Raw genomic sequence first — 23,854 nt, 5'->3', positions numbered from 1 at the left:
GTCTGTATGCCTGCAGCCTCAGCAAAAACACAAAGAAGAAAGGAACGAAGGTTTGAGTGATCACTTGGTTTTCATTATAGAAGCTCCTCTGTAGGAGAGAGAAAACAATGTCTATAGAACTTTTGATAGCTAGAATTTCTGATAATCATCATTTCTGTTATAGTCCCGTCCCCGTCTTGGCACTCACTTTGTAGACCAGGCTGGCTTTATATGAGAATATTTTGCTTGCATAGAGACCGTAAGATTGTTGAAACTGGGGCTGCAGATGGTTGTTAACTACTGTGGGTGCTGGGAATGGAACCCAAGTTCTCTGCAAGAGCAGCAGGTGCTCTTAGCCACTGAACCATTACTTCGGCCCCCGTTCATCAGCTTGATAGAGCTGCTTCCATATTCTGTTACACAGGATTGTGGCAGAGTGGCCAATAGAGAGCCATGTGCCGCTTCTGAGCCCAGCCTCTATTTCATCATAAGAAAATTGGTATTCCACATCTCTGAAGCTACCGTTTTAATTGTGTGGGGCATAGGTCAAGCATTTCACCTCTAGTCTGGCTTGAGTTTCTGAGCTCTGGTCTTGGTCTTCTTGAATTTCTATTTATTTACAGTAGTTCTTTATTCTTCAGTTTCCTTACAGTAGTTATGGTTCACTTATTTGTGAGCTCCTGAAACTTACTCTGTTAAATTTCAGTCTTCGGAAGAACTCTCAGTTATCTCATGAAATCAGCCTAAGGCGAGGACTCCAAGAGATGGGAGTATATGTAGCTCAGTGGTAGAGTTCTTCACTGCCATGTGTGAGGCCTGGGTTTGTTCCCCAGCCCTGTAAGCAAAACAGCCTTTTAAAGATAGAACACCAAAACTTAGAAAAGAAATGACAATTTATGACTTTCATACTGTGCAGTGCTCTTGCTTCCCAGTGCAGATTACAGGTGTGTGCTACCATACTCAACTCATGGTCATAAATACTGCTCATCTCTGAAATGTACCCAACATATTAATAAGAGTTTGGATTAGCTATTCCATTCATGATATAAAGTCCTTTACAATTGCTACCCTTTCTGACTAGTATTTGAAAATCTACCCTCTGTTGTAAAATTTTGGGGTTTTTTTGGGGGGGAGGGGTATTGGTTTTGTTCATTGAGGCAAGGACCTCATAGCCCATATAAGCAACTCTATATAGCTGAAGCTGGCCTTGAACTCCTGGTCCTCCTGCCTCCAACTTTTAACCATTTTAGATATTCTTTCTCAAATACTTCTGTCTTATTCATATGCATCCTATATTATTCCTAAAGAATCTTCTTTTGACGTAGGGATTAGACAACTGGAAATAATCTCTGGCAGTAAATCCCATTAAATTGTAGAGTCATGTCTTTATCAGTTTAGAGGGAGGGTGGGAGAGAGAGACAGAGAGACAGAGACAGAGAGAGAGTGTGTGTGTGAGTGTTTGAGATACAATCTCATGTGTTCACAATGCTCGTGGGCACTTAAGTAGATTTCTGGAGCTCTCTGGTCAGTCAGTCTAGCCAATTGGTGAGCTCCAGGTTCAGTGAGAGACCTTGTTTCAAACAAAAAGGAGTATTGGCAACCTCACATTCACACACATGAACTTGTATACAAGTATACACCACACACTCAGACATCTCTCCCACACAAAACCGGAGGAGAAAAGGTTGAAAATAACCAGGCTAATCCCAGCATTTGGGAGGCAGAGGTAAGTAGGTCTCTGAGTTCAAGGCTAACCTGGTCTCCAGAGCAAGTTCCAGGACAGCCAGGGCTACACAGAGAAACCCTGTCTGGAAAAACTGGAGGTTGTGGGGTGGTTTGAAAGCCATAGAGGAAGGTAGGTAATGTTGACTTCTAGCCTCCCCGTGTGCTTACATGTATGTTCACCACAAACATTCATGCATATATCTCTCTCTCTCTCACACACACACACACACACACACACACACACACACACACGTACGTACGCACGCACACACACACACACACACACACACACACACAAGTTAGCATCTGTGTAATGTCATCCAACTTAGGAACATGGTCAAACACTCTCCCACCCCCTTTTATTGAGATTTTGTTTGTTGTTGGTATATGCAGGTATAGCTAATGGCTTATAGTAACTGTATATCTGGAACATTGCCGTTCATGCATTTAACTAGCCTTTGGATTATTTTGGGTTTTCTGTGTATGCAGTATCATCTGTGATTGCCAATTACCAATTACATGTTGCTTTCTGGTTCTTTTTTTTCCTCCTTCATATACCATATTGCAACACCAAAGATTTCTAAGAGAGATTTGGTTAGATGTGGTGATGGTAGACATTTTGTCTTGTTCTTTAATACTTTTTTTTAAAGGTTTATTTTTACTTTATTTTTTAAGTTTATATATCTTTTCTTTTTGTATATGTATGCCATGTTTGTGTGGGTGTCAGCAGAAGCCAGAAGAGGGCATGAGAGTTACAGGAGGTTGTGAGCTTTATAATGCGGGCTCTGAGAACAATATTGAGGGCCTTCCGAGTGAGTGGCAGCAAGCTGAGCTGTCTGTCTCTGCAACCCTTTGTTGTCTAACTTGAGGAAGAAAGCCTTTAATAATTCACCAGTGATGATGGTGTTTTCTCTGGGTGTTTATCTGTTTGCAGTACTGGGCATGTGAGGCAACTGCTCTCCACTGGCTATTGTATAGCCCAGATCACATGAGCGAGTGTTCTCCAGACATTGAGCAAATTAAGGAAGTTTTCTTATTTTACTTTTTTTAAACGATATTGAATTTTTGTTGCTTTGTTTTGAGAAAGGATCTCCATAGTTCAGATTGTCCTCAAATACTATGTATAGGGAGATTAATCTTGAACTTCTGGTTTTCCTGCCTCTGCTGGAAAGTGTTAGGATTATAGGCTGTATCCCACACCCAACACCTGAATACTAGGTGTGATGGCTCATGCTTGTAGTACCTGCCCTCAGCTGAGACTGAAGACAGTCTGAGTACAGACTGAGTACGTAATCTTTTAAAGACGTATTTATGTATTTTGTATATCCGAGTGCTGTATTTGCATGTGTGCCTGCATGGCAGAAGAGAGCTGTCTTGTGAGTGCTGGGAATACTGAGCCATCTCTCCAATCCCCCGGACTGAGTTTTATGTGGCTAGATCCTACTACAGAAGAAGATGAGGAGGAGGAGAAGGAAGAGGGAGATTATTACTCCCTTTTTGCTTTCTATTAATGAAGATGGTTGACAACTTTAATAATGTTTTAAGGTAAAGACGTGTAAAGTTAGCTAGTGTAGTAAGTAGTTCATACTTCTAATACCAGTGCCCTGGAGGTCAAGCAAGGCGTGGCAGAGGTAGATAGCTCTAGGCCAGCCAGGGCTACACAGCAACAAAAATTTACAGAGAAGCTAATTTTTAACTAGAAAGTAAAAGAAAGACAATGTTAAATGAACTATAGGATTTTCGTTTTTTGAAACTTAAAATGTTTAAAAGTTTAATCTTGTAAATACATCTTTTCTGTTATGCTAAAAAGTAGAAGTCAGTGAGCATGAGATACAGTGTTCAAAAGAGGAAGTGAAAATTTTCATAGAGAGAATTATTTTGTAATCAAATTAGTTCAGCACATCAGAGAACAGTTTGAAGTAAAAATATGAGTCCAAGTACAGGAACACATGAATACTAAGCTTTTTCCTTTTTCTTAAGGTTGATTTTTTGCCTTTTTTTTAATAAGAGGAAACCACAGTATAGATCTTAGTACGAATGTGAAGGATTTTTAGTCCTTTGACAGGAGATCTTGCTATGTTGCCTAGTCTGGGCTCAAACTTGTGACCGTCCATCTCCCAAGTATCTGAGATTATAGGCACAGCCACTGTGCCTATCATGTAAAGTGTTAGCCAAAGTGTTTTCCATCCCTACTTAAATTACCAGGTCTGATGTTCACTTAGGAGTCTGGGACAGGAAGATTGTAAGTTCAAGGCAGCCTGGATAAAAAGAGGATTACAGATGTGGCTTGGTGGTAGAGTGTTCATACACAAAGCCCTGGGTTTGATCATCAGTATCTCAGAATAAATGCCTGTTAGGTTCAGAGTGGTCCAGAATAATTGGAAATAAAAATATGAAGTGAGTTTTTACGTATGTATTTTGAGTCAGGGTCTCACAGTGTAGCCTTGGCAAAATTGGAACTTGCTACGAAGAATAGGCTGGCCTTGAACTCACAGAGATCCACCTTCCTGCCTTTGCCTCCTGAGTGCTGGTACTAAAGGTGTGATGAATCTGGCTTTTAAATGTGCATTTAAAAATCATCCTGAGTGTCTTGTCACATTCGTTTATAAGTGCCTTTTGCTTCAGTAGATTTTACTTCCTTTTTTTCAGCAGCGTACTTTGACTACAAAGATGAATCTGGGTTTCCAAAGCCCCCATCTTATAATGTAGCTACAACCCTGCCCAGTTATGATGAGGCTGAGAGAACCAAGACTGAAGCCACCATCCCTTTGGTTCCTGGAAGAGTAAGCCGCTCGTTTTCATTTGTTTGCTTTGTGTTTTATCTATGTTGTTTGGGGGCTACTTAGTTGGAATTAAGTTATTTTCAGTACTCAGTATTGAGTTACTAGAATTTGGTTACAGTTAATTTTAAACACATAAATTTCATTTTGAAAACTAAGCACCTTTTCCTGAAAATGATACACCCAGCAGAAAATTACTCACCTGTTCATCTTCCTGTATCTCTAAGGGTACTGCCACTACCACCTCCATTTTAAGCCTCCTGGGGTGGGAGGAGAGGACTTAGAAAAATATACTGACTATGCCTTGATTTATACACTTAATATTTTGGTATTAGTTCATAGCTATAAGGGATGCCTATGGAGAGAAGAAATACAAATGACATCATTGAATTAAAACCTAGCATCATCTAGATAAACCTTGTGCCTCCAATATTCCAGATCATGGAATTTGTGTGCCATTTCTAAGTTCAGATCTCATCTAGCCTGCTGGAGATAGGAGTGGGATGTGATATAACCTAGCAGAGATTTAAGATAGAATCAGATAGGAGTAGGGGTGTAACTCAGTTGTGCTTGCCTAGCATGTACAGAGCCGTGGCTGTGAGCCGAAACACAGCATACATCAAATATTATGGCTTACACTTGTAAGCCCACTGCTCAAGAGGAGGAAGCAGGAGGATCACAAGGTGAAGGTCATCCTCAGCTGCATACTGAGTTCATAGCCAGCCTAGGACACATGGGATGCGGGAAGAAAGGAATCAAACATAAGCAAACACTCAGCACAGTGGCGGCAGCAGCAGGCCGCACCGTCTAGTGTGCCAGATCTTGTGCAGCCATGGACCCCTAGCTCTACGCAAAAGTCAGTAAGCAAGCCAGGAGTGGTGGCTCACCCTTTAATCCCAGCACTCGGGAGGCAGAGGCAGGCGGATCTATCTGTTCAAGGCCAGTCTAGTCTACAAAGCAAGTTCCAATACAGCCAGGGTTATACAGAAAAACTGTCTTGGAGGAAAAAAAAGCAGTAAAAAAAAAAAGAAAGAAAGAAATCAAGTAAAAAGTACAGGAGAATCCTGCACAGGAAGTTTCTCTGTTCTGCCCCATCCTACAGCTGTTTCAAAATAATCACTCATGGGCTTAATATTAATTACAAACTGTTTTGTCTGTGTTCAGGCTGTCTGTGTTCAGGCTTATTACTAACTAACTAGCTCTTAGATTTAAATATTTAAATTAACACATTCCTTTTAGTCTATGTATTGCCATGTGGCCATGGCTTTTACCAGTCTACTGGCAGAAGAGTTATCCCACAGCATTCCTTTATTGGGTCTAACATTGCAGCACTGAGGAGGCAAGGCAGCAAGGAGAATTTGTCTCCTAGCCAATTTAACAAGCATACCCAAATGCCCTGACCAGCAGGGCGCCACGGGGCCAGCCCACGGAATCTGGAATGGTGGAACAGGAGATACAAAGAACTGACAGCAAGACAGATTTTCTGATCAAGCTGCATTTATTGAGGGTCTTGTATGAGCTTATATAGAAAAATGTAGCATTGGCCATGGGGCAGAGGTTTTTAAACTGGAGATGCTGAGAAGGTGGGGGGGCTGTTAGATCGGGGAGCGTTTGATATGCGAAAGAGCAGGATATCTCACTAGGGAGTGTAGGTGTTACTGAGGCACTGGGTTATCTGTGGGAAGTGCCTTGGGGCAAGAAAAAGAGTTTCTGGTCCTCAACACCCAAACAGCTTACTTAAATGCCAGTGAAGAGGGTGTTTGCATCGATAGCCACTGATCCTTGGTGCAAGGGGAGGCTTCTGTTTGTGCCTGTCGTGATCTTACATTCTGTGCCAGGCGTAGCAATGCCTCTGCTGGGCCATGTTCCCTCTGCTCTAGCACCTTTGTTTGTTTATTTGTCCTGGAATTAGCCTGTGCTCTGACATTCTTAATAATGCTTAACTCTGGGCTGGAGAGATAACCCAGTGGTCAGGAGCACTGGCTGCTTTTCCAGAGGTCCTGAGTTCAATTCCCAGCAGCCACATGGTAGCTCACAACCATCTATAATGTAATCTGATGCCCTCTTCTGGCATACAGACATACATGCTGACAGAACATTCATACCTCACAAAATACATAATAAATAAAATTTTTAAAAGAAAAAAATAATGCTTAACTCCTGCCCAGTGTTCCAATAAGAGGTGGGTCTCCTTTATGTGCTTCCTGCAGGCATGTTACTGTACTCTGCAGCTTGTTGGAATCTGTGTGAATACATCAGTGCAGAATTAGCTCTGATTAACTATAGAACACTTACGGGCGGTGGTGGCGCACGCCTTTAATCCCAGCACTCAGGAGGCAGAGGCAGGCGGATCTCTGTGAGTTCGAGGCCAGGCTGGACCGTCAGCCTCCAAAACAATACAGAGAAACCCTGTCTCGTAAAAACCAAAAAAAAAAAACAAAAAAAAACAAAACAAAAAAAACCCTATAGAATACTTACAATTCTTTAGACAGCTATACATAGTTGGGAAATTTTTAAAGGTAGATATATAGAAGTACTTTTAAATTTAGGGTGCAGTGTATTTTGCAGTGGGTAATGAGATTTGTTTGCATCAGTGCATGCAGCCTGACATCCAGCTTAGGTAAAAGGCTCCCTCATACACTTACCTATACTGCACAAGAGCTGTGGACATCAGGAACTGTGTCTTTTTACTAGATGATCCAGGTTGGCCTCAAACTCAACAGAGACCTACCTCTCTCTCCCTCCCAAGTGCTGGGATATTAAAGGTATGCATCACCATCTCCTGGCATATCCAGTTTCTTTCAAATCACTCAATACATAGTCTACATCATTTGAAAAGGTAGGCTACATACCTTGGTGTTGGCCAGGATCATGTTCCTTCTAGACTATAATAATGTCTTTTCAGATTTGGATGGACAGATCTGTACAAACAAGTGTTACCAAGCCATGGGCATCCATGTGCTCTTCATGGCTGAGCATTCTATGCTTGCCCCTTGCATCAGCCTCAAGAAGCACTTGAACTGCCAATGTTACCTCTTTAATGGGCTCTTGATTCCTGATATTATAGGCCTCCAACAGGTACTGGGTAGGTGGTACCCTAGAGTCTAAATCACATGTGTAGATGATATTTTTCTTTTCTGAGATAGGGTCTCACTATGTATTTCTTAGTGGGCTAGAAGTCACTATGTGGACAGGCTGGCTTGGAGGTTACAAAGACCACTTGCCTTTGCCTCTTGAGTGCTGGGGTTAGTTAAAGTTGTGTGCTACCATTCCCAACTGAGGGGTTTTCTTGAAGGAATTTGGTATGGGGCTAGAAATGTAACTTAATGGTAGAGCTCTTGCTTAGCATTTGTGAGGTCCTAGGTTCAGCCCCAACACAAAGAATAACTAATAATAAGAATAGTAACTTGGTCTATAAAATAAAAAAAGTAGTTTAGAAACCTCTGGAGATATTAACATGATGAACCTTTAATGCTTTTTAGTTCTGAACTGAACCCAGTAATAAATGCACTCCTAGATACTAGTATTCACTCCTTATATTTTTCTGATGTCATTCCTTTGTCTAGAAATAATTGATCATGATTTGTCTTATTTTTTTTCCTTTATTTAGGATGAAGATTTTGTGGGTCGGGATGATTTTGATGATACTGACCAGCTAAGGATAGGAAATGATGGGATTTTTATGTTGACATTTTTCAGTGAGTATACACACACAGCAGTCACTTCCTACAAACCCAAGTGTTCTGAATTGATAGAGAATATAATTAAAGCAAGTATGGGTGCTGCATGTCTAACACACACACAGGGCCCATTACTATTACTACTGCTCTTACCCAGATGGCCGAGTGAATGGAACAACTTTGTCTGGTGGATTCTGTTCTGCAAATGTCTATTTTTCTGATAGATCGAAGTCAGTCTGACTTCCCCCTTGTTAATGTTTTATGTGTGTCTTTTTATGTACCTCACTTACCAGTGAGCATCTGTTTGCTCCATTAAAATCACAAAATGCAGGACAAAACAAGAGACGGCTGGGAGCTGTCAGAAGACACAGCAGAAGGATGAGTAGTGATGTGAGCCACGTTTACCTGGAGGCTCCAGTCTCCTACCCAGAGTGTTCAGTTTACTTACTAACCTGTATGGTAGCAAAGACGGCAGCACACAGAGCATGCAGTGCCGATTTCCTTGCTTTTGAGGAGATGAAAGAAAAGGTGCTTGTGGAGAGGCAGAGATGGTTTGTCAAGGGCAGGTTGTCTTACACCCTTGGGAAAGCCGCGTGAGCAGAGGCTGCTGCAGAGAACACTCCTGTTCCTTGGCTAACATATCTTTCCCTCCACTCTTACAGTGGCATTCCTCTTCAACTGGATTGGATTTTTCTTGTCTTTCTGCCTGACCACCTCAGCTGCGGGAAGGTATGGGGCCATCTCAGGATTTGGTCTTTCTCTAATTAAGTGGATCCTTATTGTCAGGGTAAGTTGCAAAGCAGAAAATGTAGATTGTGTAGAGAGGCAGTAACTAGAATGACTGGATATTTAATTTTTCGTTTTCATTTTTTGTTGTCTCTAAAGTGATAATCTGGTGTGTCTGTTCTGATTCATGATAAGTGAGCTAAAACCAGTTGCACATATCCCTGTCTCCTGGTCTCGTGTGCAGATTTAGGAGGTGCTCTGTCTTACAGGCTGTTTTGCTGCATATGATGTGCTACTGGGTATAGACACCTGGAGATTGTGTGATGCAGAGCACGTCATCTCTGTACTGTTTCACGACATTGGCCGTCCTGCCCTGGGGGTCCCCAGTTCATATCTCATAAAATAATTTAAATTCTAGAACATACATGTACCTTAAAAAATAGCTTTAATTTGTTAAAAGCCACACAACTGTATAAAAATGGTTTCAGAAAGGGAACCAAGGTCTACAAGGTGCTTGACCTAGTGTTGTAGAAGTTCTTCAATAAGCCCAGGATGTGCTTGTGCTCAATCTTTTTGAACTCAGGGCTTGGGCCATTCCCAGAGAGTGTTCTATGAATACTCTTTGATGATATGCCTGATGATCTTGATGGAGTTACCATGTATGTCAGGGTCTGTTACAAAGTTTACTTTAGAAACCCTGGTGTAGAACCAGATTCACCATTGGGTCCAATACTTGTTTAAAGTATAGTTTGCTTCCACACATGGGCACACACCTTTAATTCTAGAGATGGGTGGATCTCTACAAGTTCAAGGCCAGCGTGGCTACATAGAGTTCCAAGCCTGGCAGGACCATGCAGGGAGAGCCTGTCTACAAACAGCAAAGAAACAAAACACGTGTGAGCACTTACTCTTAAGCATGAGGACCCCGGTTTTGATTCTCCACTCACATAATAAGGGGGGCATAGCTGCGCGTGTCTGTGACCTCAAACATTGGAGAGTGGAGATAGGCAGGTCTGTCCAGGTAAAAAGGCAGGCTTCTGATTTAGTGAGACCTTGTCTCGAGGAAATGAAGTGAAGATTTAGAGGAAGACACCTGAAGACTGCACACTCTGGTTCTCTCTGTGCCCGTGCATGGGGGTGCATGTTTGTACCATACACGAACACCGCACATTAACTAGTGGGTGTTAACTGGCCAGTGCAGTTTTCAGAGCAGTTCTAAAGAACTCATTGGCTATTTTAGAAATCCAGACTCCTTTGAAAATTAGGTAATTGCATGGTTTTCTCCTCTGGGTGGTTAATTTATATTCATCTAAAAACATGAACTTTAGGAAAAAAACAAACAGTCAGAACCTATAGACTTTAAAACCAAGTCCAAGAGAAGTTGTCATTTCTTAAAAAATTTTTAAGATTTATTTATTTATTTATTATGAATGCAGTGTTCTGCCTGCATGCCAGAAGAGGGCATCAGATCTCATTATTATAGGTGGTTGTGAGCTACCATGTAGGTGCTGGGAGTTGAACCCTAGTCCTCTGGAAGAACAACCAGTACTCTTAACCTCTGAGCCATCTCTTTTTTTTTTTAAGTTTTAATTGTTGTTTTGTTAAGAAATCAAATATTAGGAGCTGGGAAGATGGGTCAGGGGGAAAGTGCTTGCTACAAAAGGATTCCTAAAGCCCAAGTAAAAGCCACATGTAATAGAGCTCGCTTTGTATTAGCAGTGCTCCTGTGGGAGATGGAAGGCAGAGAGACAAGAGTCCTTGAAAGGAAGGGAGCAGGCCAGCTAGCACCTGTGTGTAGCTTAGGGACACACCCCCTTTTTAAAACAAGGTGGGAAGCTAGGACCTGAAGTCCTTCCCTGACTCCCACATGCATGCCAAGCAGGCGTGCACACACTTGTGCACGGAATTAGAAGTGAAGTGTACTCTGGAGCTTCCTGTCTCTGCTTCTCAGCTGAGTCTGAATTTGTCAGAAACACTTGATTGTTTTGTTTTGAGACAGAGTCTTATTATTTAGCCCTAGCTGGACTGGGACTTGCTGTGTTGACCAGACTGACTGTGAACTCACAGAGATCCACATGCCTCTACCTTTTGAGTGCTGGGATCAAGGGCAGGCACCACCATGCCTGGCTCCAATTCATAAGTTATAGATGGCATGCCATACAGAACAGAGTAAACTTGCCTTGCTTGGGAGTGAGCCATCCTGGTTATCAGACTGTCTTGGGATTGCAGTGCACAAGGTTGATTATCCTTATTTAAATGGTGATGGTCCCAGATTGCAGATGGCAGTTTGTATATGCCAAAGAGAAGTCACATGCTTTTAGTAAAAGGTGACAGTTTCACATAATCATGAAAGAAAAAAAATCCCACATTGAGGTTTCTAACATCTTCATGGCAGCAAGGGTTTTTTTTTAAGAACTTTTTTTAAACAAGCTTGTTTCTAATTTAAATTTAAAAACAAACAAACAGAAAAGTTATTGAATTAAAAAAGAAAGAACTTTTTTGGAGGGGGTTGGTTTTTTGAGCTAGGGTTTCTCTGTAGCTTTGGAGGCTGTCCTGAAACAGGCTGGAGTTCTAGTGTCACACTAAGACACAGCAGTACTTCACAGAAGAGCGTGACCTGCACGTGCATTTAATTTACCCTGGCGAATGAAAGGCACAGCCTGGTGTCAGAGTATGCTAGTGCACCGACTCTTCATCCTGTGATCTTGAGGCTGACAGAGAGCTGCAGCTGGCTACCGCCACCCAGCATCCTGAGAGACTTAGTTTTGTCCTGTCTATCACAAGGCTGGGGAAAGACTCAAATGCAGAAGATGGTTTTTACTAAATGCATATTGTTCTTGTTCTGACATAAAGTTAACCACTTTTGTTAGGGGCCATCTGTACTCTTTTCTTACTTGCCAGAAGAATGCCCTGTGCCAGTTCCTGGCAAAGGTATAGGATTACCATGAAGTACATGATACCAAGTTCAGATTGAAGGCTAGGTACAAATTGGACCTCATTGGCAAGGTGACAGTGATGCCAACCAAATAATCTCCTTTAGTACTGAGTATATACAATGAAACTAGAAATATGTTTAGATGGGAAATACTTTGTGGAGCATTGCCAGGATTACAGGCATGCACCACCATGCCAGAGATTCTGAAAGGTTTTCTAACAAAAGAAGAAAGTATGTGCCACAAGTGTATTATCCAGTTCTTGGGAGGCTGACGAAGGAGCATGACTAAGTCCAGCCTGAGCTATATACCAACCCCTATCCTCAACACAAACATGTTTGTTTGTATGTATGTATGTATGTATGTATGTATGTATGTATGTATGTATATTGTATATATGTGACAGCTGTGTTTTGTGTGCTCCTGTATTGGTAAGTGAAATTGTTCTGTTAGGCTGCAATGAAGTTTCTGCCTTTTTTTTTCTTCCAGTTTTCCACTTATTTCCCTGGATACTTTGATGGCCAGTACTGGCTCTGGTGGGTGTTCTTGGTTTTAGGTAAGTGCTTTTAACAAAAGAAAATGAAGTAAAAAGCCATATGTCTTAACTCTTTAAGAAAATGTCTTAAATTAGACAGCTAAAATTGCTTTAGTAAAGTCTCATCTCTGTGTATTGTATTTACCATCAATTTAAATGCAATTTTTAGATGTTTCTTCCAAAAAGACTAGGTAGTTTCCACCTGTAGAGTAGCGTGCATGTTAAAATAGGTCTGTGAAGTGCTTTTCTATCCCATTTATATTTGATAAATGGAGCATACTAATGACAGTACAATACAGTGTGGAGTTTTTTCTACTTATGAGTTATTTCCGCAGAGGGTTTGCAAACTCAACCCCAAGTTGATTGTAAGTGTGCTGTAATCAATTGAATTAATTCATGTATATTTGTGAGCGCCTTTAATTAGGCCTATCAGTAGATCACAGAAAATGTATAGCTCTAATACACATAACTTCTGAAATTACAGGGTTTACAGAATTCTGTAGTTCATCATTGATAAGAAGACTTAGAAAAAGGAAGTTCTAAAACTATATACGCACACATACATACATATTTACACGCACACTGCCCTGGCCACCAGGGCACAACGGGTTCGAGCCATGGGAACCTGGAATGAATGAGACAAGAGACAAGAGGAGATGGACAGCAAGACAACATGGCTGGTCAAGCTGCTGTTTAATGAGAATTCTGTACAGGCTTACATAGGGGAATGTGGCATTGGCCATGGGGCAGAGGTTGTTAGACCGAGACGCTGGGATGTGAGGCAGGGGGCTGTTAGGAGCAGGGAGGTTTGATATGCAAGAGAGCAGGAGATCTCACCAGGGAGTGCAGGGGTTAGTGAGGCATTGCTAAGCCGTGGGTTAGCCATCTGTGGGAAGGCGCCTGAGTTTTGGGAAGTGTCCTGGGGTAAGAAGTAGATTTAGATTCAATGACCTCGTCCCCAACACATAAGTATATATGTGTGTGCATGCACACATGAAGGCAATCTGGCTATTAACCTTCCTAAACTACTAAAGCAAAGAAATTAGTATTGGGATGAATATTTTTGATGTAGCTTTGTTATCTATAAAGAAATATATGTAATGAGACATTACTGCTGTCATGTCTACAAAGCGATAACAGAGCTACCCAGTAGCTTTTAAAGATGATGGAGCTGGAGAGATGGTGTTCACATTTAGTTCCTGCTTTACACACCTTGTATCTTGTGAAAGCTGTTGGTGTACTGTTGCTCATGAATCTGGCTGCTCAGCCTAGCACCTAAGCCCAGTAGGAACTTGACTTGAGACCTGCCTTTGTTAGCCAACAAATTCATGCATTCCTGACCATGAGTCTTCCTTAGAAAACGAAAGCCATCCACGATCTCATTCTCTGCCTCCTCCACTGAAGCATCGTCTAGTCTTGCTCATGATTCCAGAAAGAGATGGGGAATTTCCCACTCCCATGAGTTCCACAAATTTAGTGAAAATGAGTGGCAGGAGAATAGCTCAGAAGGAATCCTTTCTTGTTTATTCTCTCAGATGGACCCTGACAGAAAGGCAAGGTAGGGTGTTATGCTCAGTAGCCTAGGAGCTCTGAACCAAAGGAGAGACAGTAAACATTTCAGATGGGTTGTTTGCTGTATAACTTAAAGGATTTTTATTAATTATTCTTGCTGTGTTCTATTTCTGTATTATAAGCAAAAAATGGGGGGGGTGCTTTGGCCAGGTGTTGGTGGTGCACGCCTTTTGTTCCAGCACTCAGGAGGCAGAGGCAGGTGGATCTCTGAGTTCAAGGACAGCCAGGGCTACACAGAAAATAAAAAACAAAGGTGCTTTTGTTTGTTTGTACTCTCAGTTTGAAGTGTGTTTGCGTCCTCTCTTCGGGTCTCTTTGGAAGCTTCTGTAGGGATCGATAGAGCACACCCAAGCTGGTGGCTCAGGAGATATAGCTAACCTGCACTGTAGTTTGTTTATCCCACTTGTTATTACTGTTGTTGTTGTTGTTTTGGTTTTTTGAGAAAGAGTTTTTTTTGTGTGTGTGTATCCCTGGCTGACCTGGAATTCTTGTTGCTTAGGCTGTCCTTGATCTCACAGAGATCCACTTGCTTCTGCCTCTTGGGTATTGGGATTAAAGGTGTGTACCACCACCCACTGGCCAAAGCCCCCCTTTTTTGCTTATTAATATAAAAATAGAACACAGCGAGAATAATCAATAATAAAATATCACTCTGTTTTCCAATTTACCTTAATTATTTTTAAAGTTGTTTTTAATTAGTTGATATCTAAAAATCAAGATATTTTACACAAATATCTTGGATTTTTGCTTTTCTTGGCAGTTGAAATACGTAGTAAAAACTCTCCTGCATTCCCAAGGGGCACCCAGCGGCCTCTCCGTTCCAATGATGGAGCTTCTGTTTGATGAGCATATTAAGTGTTTCTGTGGTTTTGGTGTCAAACTGAATGACAATCAGTCCCAATGCAGGAAACTCTTGGCTCCACCAAAGAAAGAGGAAAAAAGGAATTCTCAACACCGAGTTTGTTTAAAAATTCCTCAGACAAGATAGGTTAATGATTCTTGGAAAGAGGAGGAGAGAGAGGTGACTAAGCATCAGCTACTCAGATCTAGGTTTAGGAGCGTGATGACAGACGGGCTCTAAAGCTAGACTGTGAGCTTGGTACACTGCCGCACACCTTTAATCCCAGCACTTGGGAGGCAGGGGTCAGCCCAGGACAGTCAGATAGTAGTTGTTGTACAAGTCTGTAAATGCAATAAAACCCAGTGTATTGTATGCAGTGAAGTTAGTAGCATGCAGGTTGTATCTCAATAAAAGTATTAGAGTCCTGTGGAAGAATGTCTCTGAAGGAAGGTTACGAGTGTGCTTTCATTGCCATCTTGAATGTGAGCGTGGTGCTGTGAAACCATCTCTAAGAGTACAAAACTACATTATGTAAGTGGATGCTGACATCTAGTGGACAATGTTGTGTACTGTTGGCAGAAAAAGAAAAGATTAGAATTATGCTTGAGAAAAGTGAGGTTGTGGTGTGTGCCTGTAATCCCAGAACACTTCAGAGACAGAGGCAGGAAAATTAGGAGTTGAAGGCCAGCCTGTGTATTGAGCCCATATTTCAGAAAACAAAACAAAACCCATTTGTAATCTCTTTTTGGGAACTCAGCAGGCAGATTCTGTAGACTTCCCAGCAAGGACTCCACATGTAAATGTTTGGTCCCACTTTATATTCCAATTCCTTTTTGAGGGCAATCAGATCCTATCCAAAAGAGGTGCTTACACTTGAGAATGTGCTTCCCAAATTGAAAAGTGGATGACTTAATAGGAAAGCTCTTTGGAGATGCTTGCTGAAATAGGTTTCAGCAGGAAAATGACATGCTTCTGTTACAAGGGCGTAGTTCTGGGGAAGGGACTTGATGTAGAAATGAAAAGTTCATTCTTGACTTTTCTTTTTTTAATTAGGCTTTCTCCTGTTTCTCAGAGGATTTATCAATTATGCAAAAGTTCGGAAGATGCCAGAAACTTTCTCAAATCTCCCCAGGACCAGAGTTCTCTTTATTTATTAAAGGTATTGGGGGAGGGGTGGAATGTATTTTATAGTACCATTGTGATCATGTGATACATTGCAGAGCTTCAGTTTCGAAAGAGATAAGGGTACACATAAATGGTGGGGGGGAATAGAAAGTTCTTGCCTTTTCCCTGTTTTCATTGGAGGGGTGGTGTCTGCAGAAAGCTCTTGATGAGGGTTAGGGAGAATAAGAGAAATGTGTTGGCAATGTAAAGAGTCACAGTAGTGACAGGGGCCGGTAGGGAATTGATGGCGTGATGGATCCAAGGGAAAGAGAGAAACCTTTCCTATACCTGGGGCAGATGTAAGCGTTGAACTGTGTTTGATTTCACACAGTGTCCCCAGTAGCTAACTTCCACCTTCCACCAGCAGCTACCTGAAGGGTGACATAGCTTGGGAAAGAATATAGCAGAGAGCCCTCTGACAAGGCAGGCTGTATCTTTGTGGACTTGATTCTTTGCTCCTTGGGCTTTTGGGACTTGTATGTTTGATAGAATAAAACCTAAAGCACCACTTAAATGCCGTCCAATTGAACGAAGGTTCAGAAGGGTCTTGTGATACCTGTGTGTAGCAGTTGTCACAAATCTTAAATGATAGGTAGAATTCAACTTGTGGAATGTGGCTTATGTGGGGGATAACTTCAGTCTCCTGACGCATAGTGGAGAACACAAACAGACTGCAACTCAGGGTGGCTGTGGGTTACCTTTATAAACAGTGCTGGGGGTCAGCTACATTCTCCCTCCAAAGCATCACTACTAACTATAGTAACCTGATGGGGTAGTCTTAACTGCCCTGTAGGAATGTGACGACAGATAGCTGTGAATTTCCCTGTGGACTGAGATCACCCCGCTGTCTATTGTCATCAATTTTTGTTTACAAGGACATTTGGCAGGCTTGGGGCTATAGCCCAGTGTACGAGGTTTGACTCCCCCCTTGATAGGGGAAGGGAGGAAAAGGAGAAGCAGGGAAGGTTTGAGTCTGCTGACAGATTTTGTTCTCTCTTCCTCTTGTCATATAGAACAAGCAGTAGCCAGGACAAGGGGCTGCCAAACACTCCATTCTCCCATGTAGGATTTGGTGGGGGTTGTGTTATGCTGCAGCTTTGATTTAAAATGTTGGGATCTTTCTGGGTGATGTAGATTGAAAGTCTGCAGTCTTTAGGACGGTGCTGTGGGAGCTGGTCAGGGACTGATATGAACAGGACTCCTGCCGGCTTTTGTGCTCTCTGCCCAGCATCAATCAGGGTACTGGTTGGTGTGAAGTTGCTCAGATATGCCCAGAGGGTCTAGAGCGCCAGGTGAAGGACCTGGGTGTGGAAGTGCTTAGAATTTTAATCGCTTTCTTGCCAGTTAGCTCTCGGAGAATTCTTGGAGGAAAATGGTAAACTTGTGTGAGTGATCTTAGTTTATTGAACTGAAACCTATGTCCAGATCCACGTGTAAAACCCTAGCTTTCTTTAGTTGGCAAACATTTTAATCAGAGATACAGTAAAACCTCAGTTTGTGAATATTATGGTGTTGTTTCATTGTATCTAATCTCATTAAAAGCTAGCGGTAGACTTAACTGTGTCTGGAAGACCACAGATAGGGAATTTCAGAGGTAGCCCCATAGCCAAAAGTAGCACACCTTTCATTCTGGGCTCAGCTTGGTGTTTTCCCAGGGTGTTAGAATGGAGCCTTCTCTGACTGGCTGTGTGGGGAGTCAGGCAGATCTCTGTGCATTGGAGGCCAACCTGGTCTACGTAGTTCCAGAGAGACTCTCCTACAAACACAAAAGAAAATAATAGAGACTTCTTTAGGCTATCCAAAATATAGGACAAACAAAAATAACTGTCAAATGTTTCCAGTAGACTCATCCTTGGGGCTGGAGTGATGGCTTTGCAGTTAAAGTACTGAAAGACAAGTACTTTTGGTTGCCGGCTGTCTTGGGAAGTCTGTAGACCAGGCTGGCCTCAGACTCAAAGATTCACCTGCCTCTGCCTCCCAAGTGCTGAGATAAAAGGTGTGTGCCACCACCACCTGGCCCATAAGTACCGTAAATAAAAAGGCCTGGACTGGAGAGATGGCTGTGATTAAGAGCACTGGCTGCTCCTACAGAGGACCCTGGTTCAATTCCCAGCACCCACTTGGCAGCTCACAACTATCTGTAAGTCCAGTGTCTGGGGATCCAACACTGTCACACAAGACACACATGCAAGCAAAACACCAATGCACAATACAAATAAATATGTTATTTAAAAAATTAAAAAATAAATTAAAAGGCGCATCTTCAACCTGCAGGAGTTAGAGAGTTTCTGACTGGTGGAGCAGTACTCAAACAGCCTTTCACAGCTCACACAGGCTCTAGGGGGGAAATAGGACACTGATAGGATGTGAGGACTGAGGCAGGAGGATGATAAGTTTGGGATCAAACTGCCTCTTCCTCCTCTGTACTGAGACTAAAGGTGCATACCACCACCGGCCAGCAATTTTTTGTTATTTTTAAGACATTGTCTGCATAGATAACTCAGACTGGCCTCTCCTACTCAACTTTGGTCACAGGCATGCCACCAAACACTGTAGTGGTTACATTACTTCCTGTTCGCTGTGTCAAAACACCGGACAAGCAGCTTGAAGGAGGAGGGGATAGCGGTGGGGAAGGTGTGGCAGCATGAATGGTAGCCAGCTGGTCACACTGCATCTGCATTTGAGAAGCAAGGACGCTGCCTCAGCTCTCCTTTCTTCCTGAGTCTGAACCCTCCTGCTCAGTGGCAGGGCTTGACTTGGAGAGTCTTGCTAAAGCTCTTTATTAAGCAGCATGAACTAAGTGGCCAGGGAAGTTGCCTGTACTCCATTTTGACTTAGCAGTCAGTGGCTCTTGGTTTTCATCTGTTAATTGAAGCTGATGAAGGTGAAATGACTTGGTTTGTTAGAACAGCCTCCAGGCGGTAGCAACAAGTTTCTTCTTCTGTTCACTTTTCCAGTTCTGATAGTTCTCTGTGGTGTCGATGGTGAGCTGTGGTCTGTCTGTCTGTCTCTTTGTCTTCTTGGTGTAAAAGACAGGTGCACTTGTACCAATCATATCAGTGGTCCGTCAGACACAACCGAGTTGGGAGTTGTGGGAAATGTTGACAGGTGTAAAAGAATATGTTAATTTCCCCCACTACTGAATCTTCCGTGCATGCTGGTGCCTCTTAAATTATACAGTCTAAGGGAAACAAAAGGAACAACAAGGTTTTGTGTGGTTTTTCCTTAATCTGGAGAGGTGGAAAAAAGTTCACTAAAGACTTTACAGATGAGCCCATCCAGTTGCCACCCAGTATTTGTTAAAGTGGCTGGTGTACATTGGTAGTGCTCCTCCTTTGGGCGTTACAATGAGGAGAACTAAACCCAGTGTGTATGCACAGTGTGGCTCAGTGACATATCTCTGCTCAGCATTCAAGGCCCTGAATTCAATTCCCATGCAGGAGAGGAGGGCAGGGGCACACATCGACACAGACAGCATCTTAAAACATACATTTCTGTCAAATCACTTTTTAAATGTTGGTTGGGAAATGCATATATTCTGAGAAACATGCTTCCCACCACATTGGTTCTTGAAAATTCTACAGCATATTTGTGGGATAGGACAGGTGAGTTTACATTCACTTTTTTTTTTTTTTTTTTTTTTTTTTTTTGGTTTTTCGAGACAGGGTTTCTCTGTGGCTTTAGAGGCTGTCCTGGAACTAGCTCTTGTAGACCAGGCTGGCCTCGAACTCACAGAGATCCACCTGCCTCTGCCTCCCAAGTGCTGGGATTAAAGGTGTGCACAACCAACGCCCAGCTTACATTCACTTTTTAACTTTGCCCCAGTTTACATCATCATTGGTACCCTCACTGGAATTTTCCTATGTGAGATCTGACAGAATCATCAAGTGAATGGTAACAGTGGGTCTATTAGGAAATGGTCCTGTTTTAGTCTGTCCTAACAAGAGTAATTGTAGGATGAAGAATCACCATTTTCTTTCATTTTGTGCTTTTGTTAGGATATGAGAGAGAAGGGTGAGAAACTCCTCACTTCGTTATTAAGAGAGAACGTACACGGGCTGGAGAGTTGGCTTGGCAGTCAAGAGCACTGCTGTTCTTCAGAGGACTGGGGTTCGATTCTAACCACTGCTAACTCCAGTTCTGACCTCTGAGGGCCCTGCACACACGAGTTCAGGCATACACACAGACAATAAACAAGCAAATCTTTAGAGGGAGAGTGGAGGGGCTTGTTAAGAACTGAAAGTTGACTGTTTATTGGCTACTATGATGTCCATGTATAGTCATCTTTAAATTATGTTGAAATACACCACGGATGTCTCAAAACTTGTCTGTGGCTACATCCTGCTCTTAGCTGAAACAACAGGGTGACTAGAGACTGACTGACTATTCAGTGTCCTCTCTGGCAGATGTTCTCTGGCAAAGACCTTCCTGCACTGATGAAGTCGCTGGAGAAGAGAGAGCACGTGCAGGAAGTGAATCACCACCAGAGCAGAGGAACAGTCACCTGCTTTAAAAATAAAGTACTGTTGAAAAAGATCATTTCTCTCTATTTGTTCCTAGGTGTAAAATGTTAATAGTTAATGCAGAATTCTGTAATCATCGAATCATTAGTAGTTAATGTCTGAAAAAGCTCTTGCAATCAAGTCTGTGATGTATTATTAATAATGCCTTATATATTGTTTGTAGTCATTTTAAATAGCATGAGCCATGTCCCTGTAGTCAGTAGGGGGCAATCTTGCTTTATTCATTCTCCATCTCAAAGCGGATTTGAAATTACTGATTAGTGTAAGCTATGCATAAGGCTGGCTGTTTGAAAAGGGGTTTTCTCAAAAGTCAAAACTTTGGTTATGACTGCATTTCTGCACATAATCCATATTTCCTGTTCAAATTAATCTAGAAATATGTTTAATTGTACTGTGTGAACACTTGGAAGCAAAACCATAGTGGCAGAGTTCATTGTAGTATTAACAAAAATAAGTTCTCAATTGGTAAATAAGCATTAATTTTTCATAGTCTATATTTAAAAACTACCTTTTCATTCTGTAGTTCTGTGTACAAAGGAATTCTAAAGGTGTTTGTCATTGTATACAATGGAAAGGGCAAAGACAGATTCAGACTAAGTACTAAATGTTATTCTGGAAACTGGCTAGAATCCCAGAGGGTCAGGAGCTTGGAACTTTTGAGAGGATCCCTAACACTCTGTACTACTTGCTTTTACAAATGTTATAACTGTCGAATGATGTGCTTGCTGCCCAAGTGCTAGCTCACTCTGGTTGCTATATTAAACTGTAAATATAGTAGAACATCAATAAATGTCTCTGTGTAGCACCTTTTCCTGTGGTCAGTGCTTAATTCTGGAGTTTACAGTTGCTGATTGTGACCACATTTTCTAGTCTCACATAGTAATCCAGAATATGTTCTAAAAATTAAAAATTATAATTTTATTGCTGTGAAAAACCACAACCAAGCCAGGTGTAGTGGTGGACACCTTTCATTCCAGGGCTCGGGAAGCACAGGCAGGTGGGTCTCTTGAGTTCAAGGCCGGCCTGGTCTACAGAGTGAGTTTCAGGACGGCCAGGGTCACACACAGAGAGAGACCCTGTCTTACAAAAACAAAAAAGCCACCTTGACCAAAAGCAAGTTGGCGAGGAAAGGGTTTATGACAGTCCCTCACTGAGGGGAGTCAGGGTAGGAACTCGGGGGCAGGGACCAAGTGCTACTTCCGTCTGTTTCTCACAGCTTGCTGTCTTACAGCTTCCGGGCCCTCCTGCCCTGGGATGGCACTAATGCAGTGAGCTGGCTCCTCCTGCATCTGCTGTCAGTCAAGAAGTTGCATTACAGGCATGCACACAAGTCAGTCTGGAGAGGGTGTCTTCTCAATTGGTGTCTTTTCCCCATCTCTAGCTTGTGTCAAGTGGACGTAAACTAGCCACCACAGCCAGGCAGTGGGGGCGCACACCTTTAATCCCAGCACTCTGGAGGCAGAGTCAGGTGGATCTCGTGAGTTCTAGGACAGCCAGGGCTGTTAGACGAAGAAACCCTGTCTCTAAAACAAAAAACGAAAATAAAAATAACTAGCCAACACACTACGATTGCACTTCTATTCACAGTTCGTTTTGTACACTCATAAATTGCAGCAGAAGTTTCTCCTCTTTTTGTATCTCACTCAATATGTGAACACTGCATCTGCAGAAGAGAACGGACCAAAGGAGGAGGAGCATGAAGAGCCTGCCAGAGCTGCTCTGGAACTCCAGGTGGGCTTCATTCTGTAACCACAACCATAGAACGCCTGCTTGGACCTCTGACGTCTTCCCTCTTGAGACAAAGCTGCCCTCATTCCTCTGCATCGTCATTCCTGTTTGCTTGTATTAAATTTAGAGATTAGTGGTTGTTATATCAGCCATTTGATTTTTTTTTTAAGGTTTATTATGTATACATGTATCCCTACAGGCCAGAAGAGGGCACCGGATCTCATTACAGGTAATTGTGAGCCATCTGGGAATTGAACTCAGGACCTCTGGAAGAAACCAGAGTTCTTTACCTCTGAGCCAACCATTTGATTTTTTTTTCCATATTCTATTTACATGAAATATAAAGAAAGATATGCACAAGGTTGTCAAACCACCTGGTAAAGCAGCACTAGCATGTATGATAGTTATAAATTTGTAAGTGTTCATTTGCTGCCTGGGAACAGCATAGCAAGTCTTTGGGGTGTCAGTATACAATGCACAGGAACATTAAGTTGTCTGAAAGCCAAACAAACATCAGAGCCTCCTGGAATTGCTTTGTTATGTATGTGTTTTCTTGGGGGGTTTTATTTGTTTGTTTGTTTGCTTTTGAGACGCACGCTCACTATGTAGCTTTGGCTAACCTGAAACTTAGTGTAGACCAAGTTGACCTTGAACTTGCATCAGCTCTCAAGCCTCTGCCTCTTGAGTGCTGGCATTACAGATGTGTATCACTGCACCCTGCCTAGATGGACACGTCATTAGTTGCAACCAGTTTATTGGTTATTAAGGTGTATTCTTGTTCTGTTTTGTTTGGGGGCCTTCCTGTGCAGCCCAGGCTAGCACTGAATTTACAGTCCTCCAGCCCAAGCCTCATGCAGATGTCCACCACCATGCCCAACTGTCTTTTGGGGTTTTGTTTTGTTTTGTTGTTTGAGACAGTTTCTCTGTGTAGCTTTGGCTGTCACTTTGTAGACCAGGTTGGTCTGGAACTCACAGAGATCCGCCTGCCTCTGCCTCCCAAGTGCTGGGATTAAAGGTGTGTACCACCACCGCTGGGCTAGCTGTGTTTCTTTCTTAAAGGTTATAATTTCTGAAATCCCTCTCCACTAGATTATACCAACAATAGATTTGGAATATTATTTTGGAAGACAATAGGAAGAAAACACTATCTGCTGAAGGTCTAGAATAAATTGGCTGGGAGAAGCACCAGGGCTCACTCATAGCCACAACGCTCTGTGTCTAATTGCCATTTGAAGAAAGAGTGAACGCGGGACTGGAGAGATGGCTCAGCAGTTAAGAGTACCGACTGCTATTCAGAGCACCCACATAGCAGCTGACAACTGTCTAACTCCTGTTCCACGGCTTCTGACAGCCAGGCATACACATATATGATGACAAAACAGAAATGTACGTAAAATAAGAGTTTTTAAAAAGAAAATGATAAAATGGTAAGTGTAGCTTTGTAATTTGTTCCCTCTATGGGTGTCTAGTTGGTCTCTTCGCTCGTTGGAAGATACTCATCTTTCAGTAAAGATAGTTTGGGGAATAATGAAGATATAACAAGATACAAAATGTGTTTCCAAAGATGGCTAGGATATTTTGTTGGTGGTGATAGTATTGTTTCAGTTTTGTTTTGCCTATTTTGGGGCCTATATAATATTTGTGTCTACTGTGGTTGGTAAGGTGGGT

The 23,854-nt window shown here is 42.3% G+C and overlaps 1 protein-coding gene across 5 annotated transcripts in view; it reads left to right on the top strand.

Moving 5' to 3' along the window:
* Ndfip1 (Nedd4 family interacting protein 1) overlaps positions 1-21,268 on the top strand; it is a 44,015-nt gene extending 22,747 nt beyond the window's left edge. For 2 of the 5 annotated variants that reach the window (XM_021226658.2, XM_040741886.1), the window contains exons 3-8: positions 4,357-4,487; positions 8,095-8,182; positions 8,827-8,951; positions 12,313-12,379; positions 15,825-15,930; positions 20,342-21,268. In XM_021226658.2, the coding sequence (XP_021082317.1) occupies positions 4,357-4,487; positions 8,095-8,182; positions 8,827-8,951; positions 12,313-12,379; positions 15,825-15,928 (515 nt within the window). In that variant the 3' untranslated portion in view covers positions 15,929-15,930; positions 20,342-21,268. Of the gene's footprint in view, positions 1-4,353; positions 4,488-8,094; positions 8,183-8,826; positions 8,952-12,312; positions 12,380-15,824; positions 15,931-20,326 lie in introns of all 5 variants that reach the window. The other 3 variants (XM_040741887.1, XM_040741885.1, XM_040741884.1) reach the window with 2 other exon arrangements.
* The last annotated feature ends 2,586 nt before the right edge of the window (positions 21,269-23,854 follow it).

Source organism: Mesocricetus auratus, unplaced genomic scaffold, assembly GCF_017639785.1.
Source record: "Mesocricetus auratus isolate SY011 unplaced genomic scaffold, BCM_Maur_2.0 Super-Scaffold_6730, whole genome shotgun sequence".
Taxonomy (NCBI): Eukaryota; Metazoa; Chordata; class Mammalia; order Rodentia; family Cricetidae; genus Mesocricetus; species Mesocricetus auratus.
This window is presented reverse-complemented; position numbering and strand designations above follow the sequence as displayed.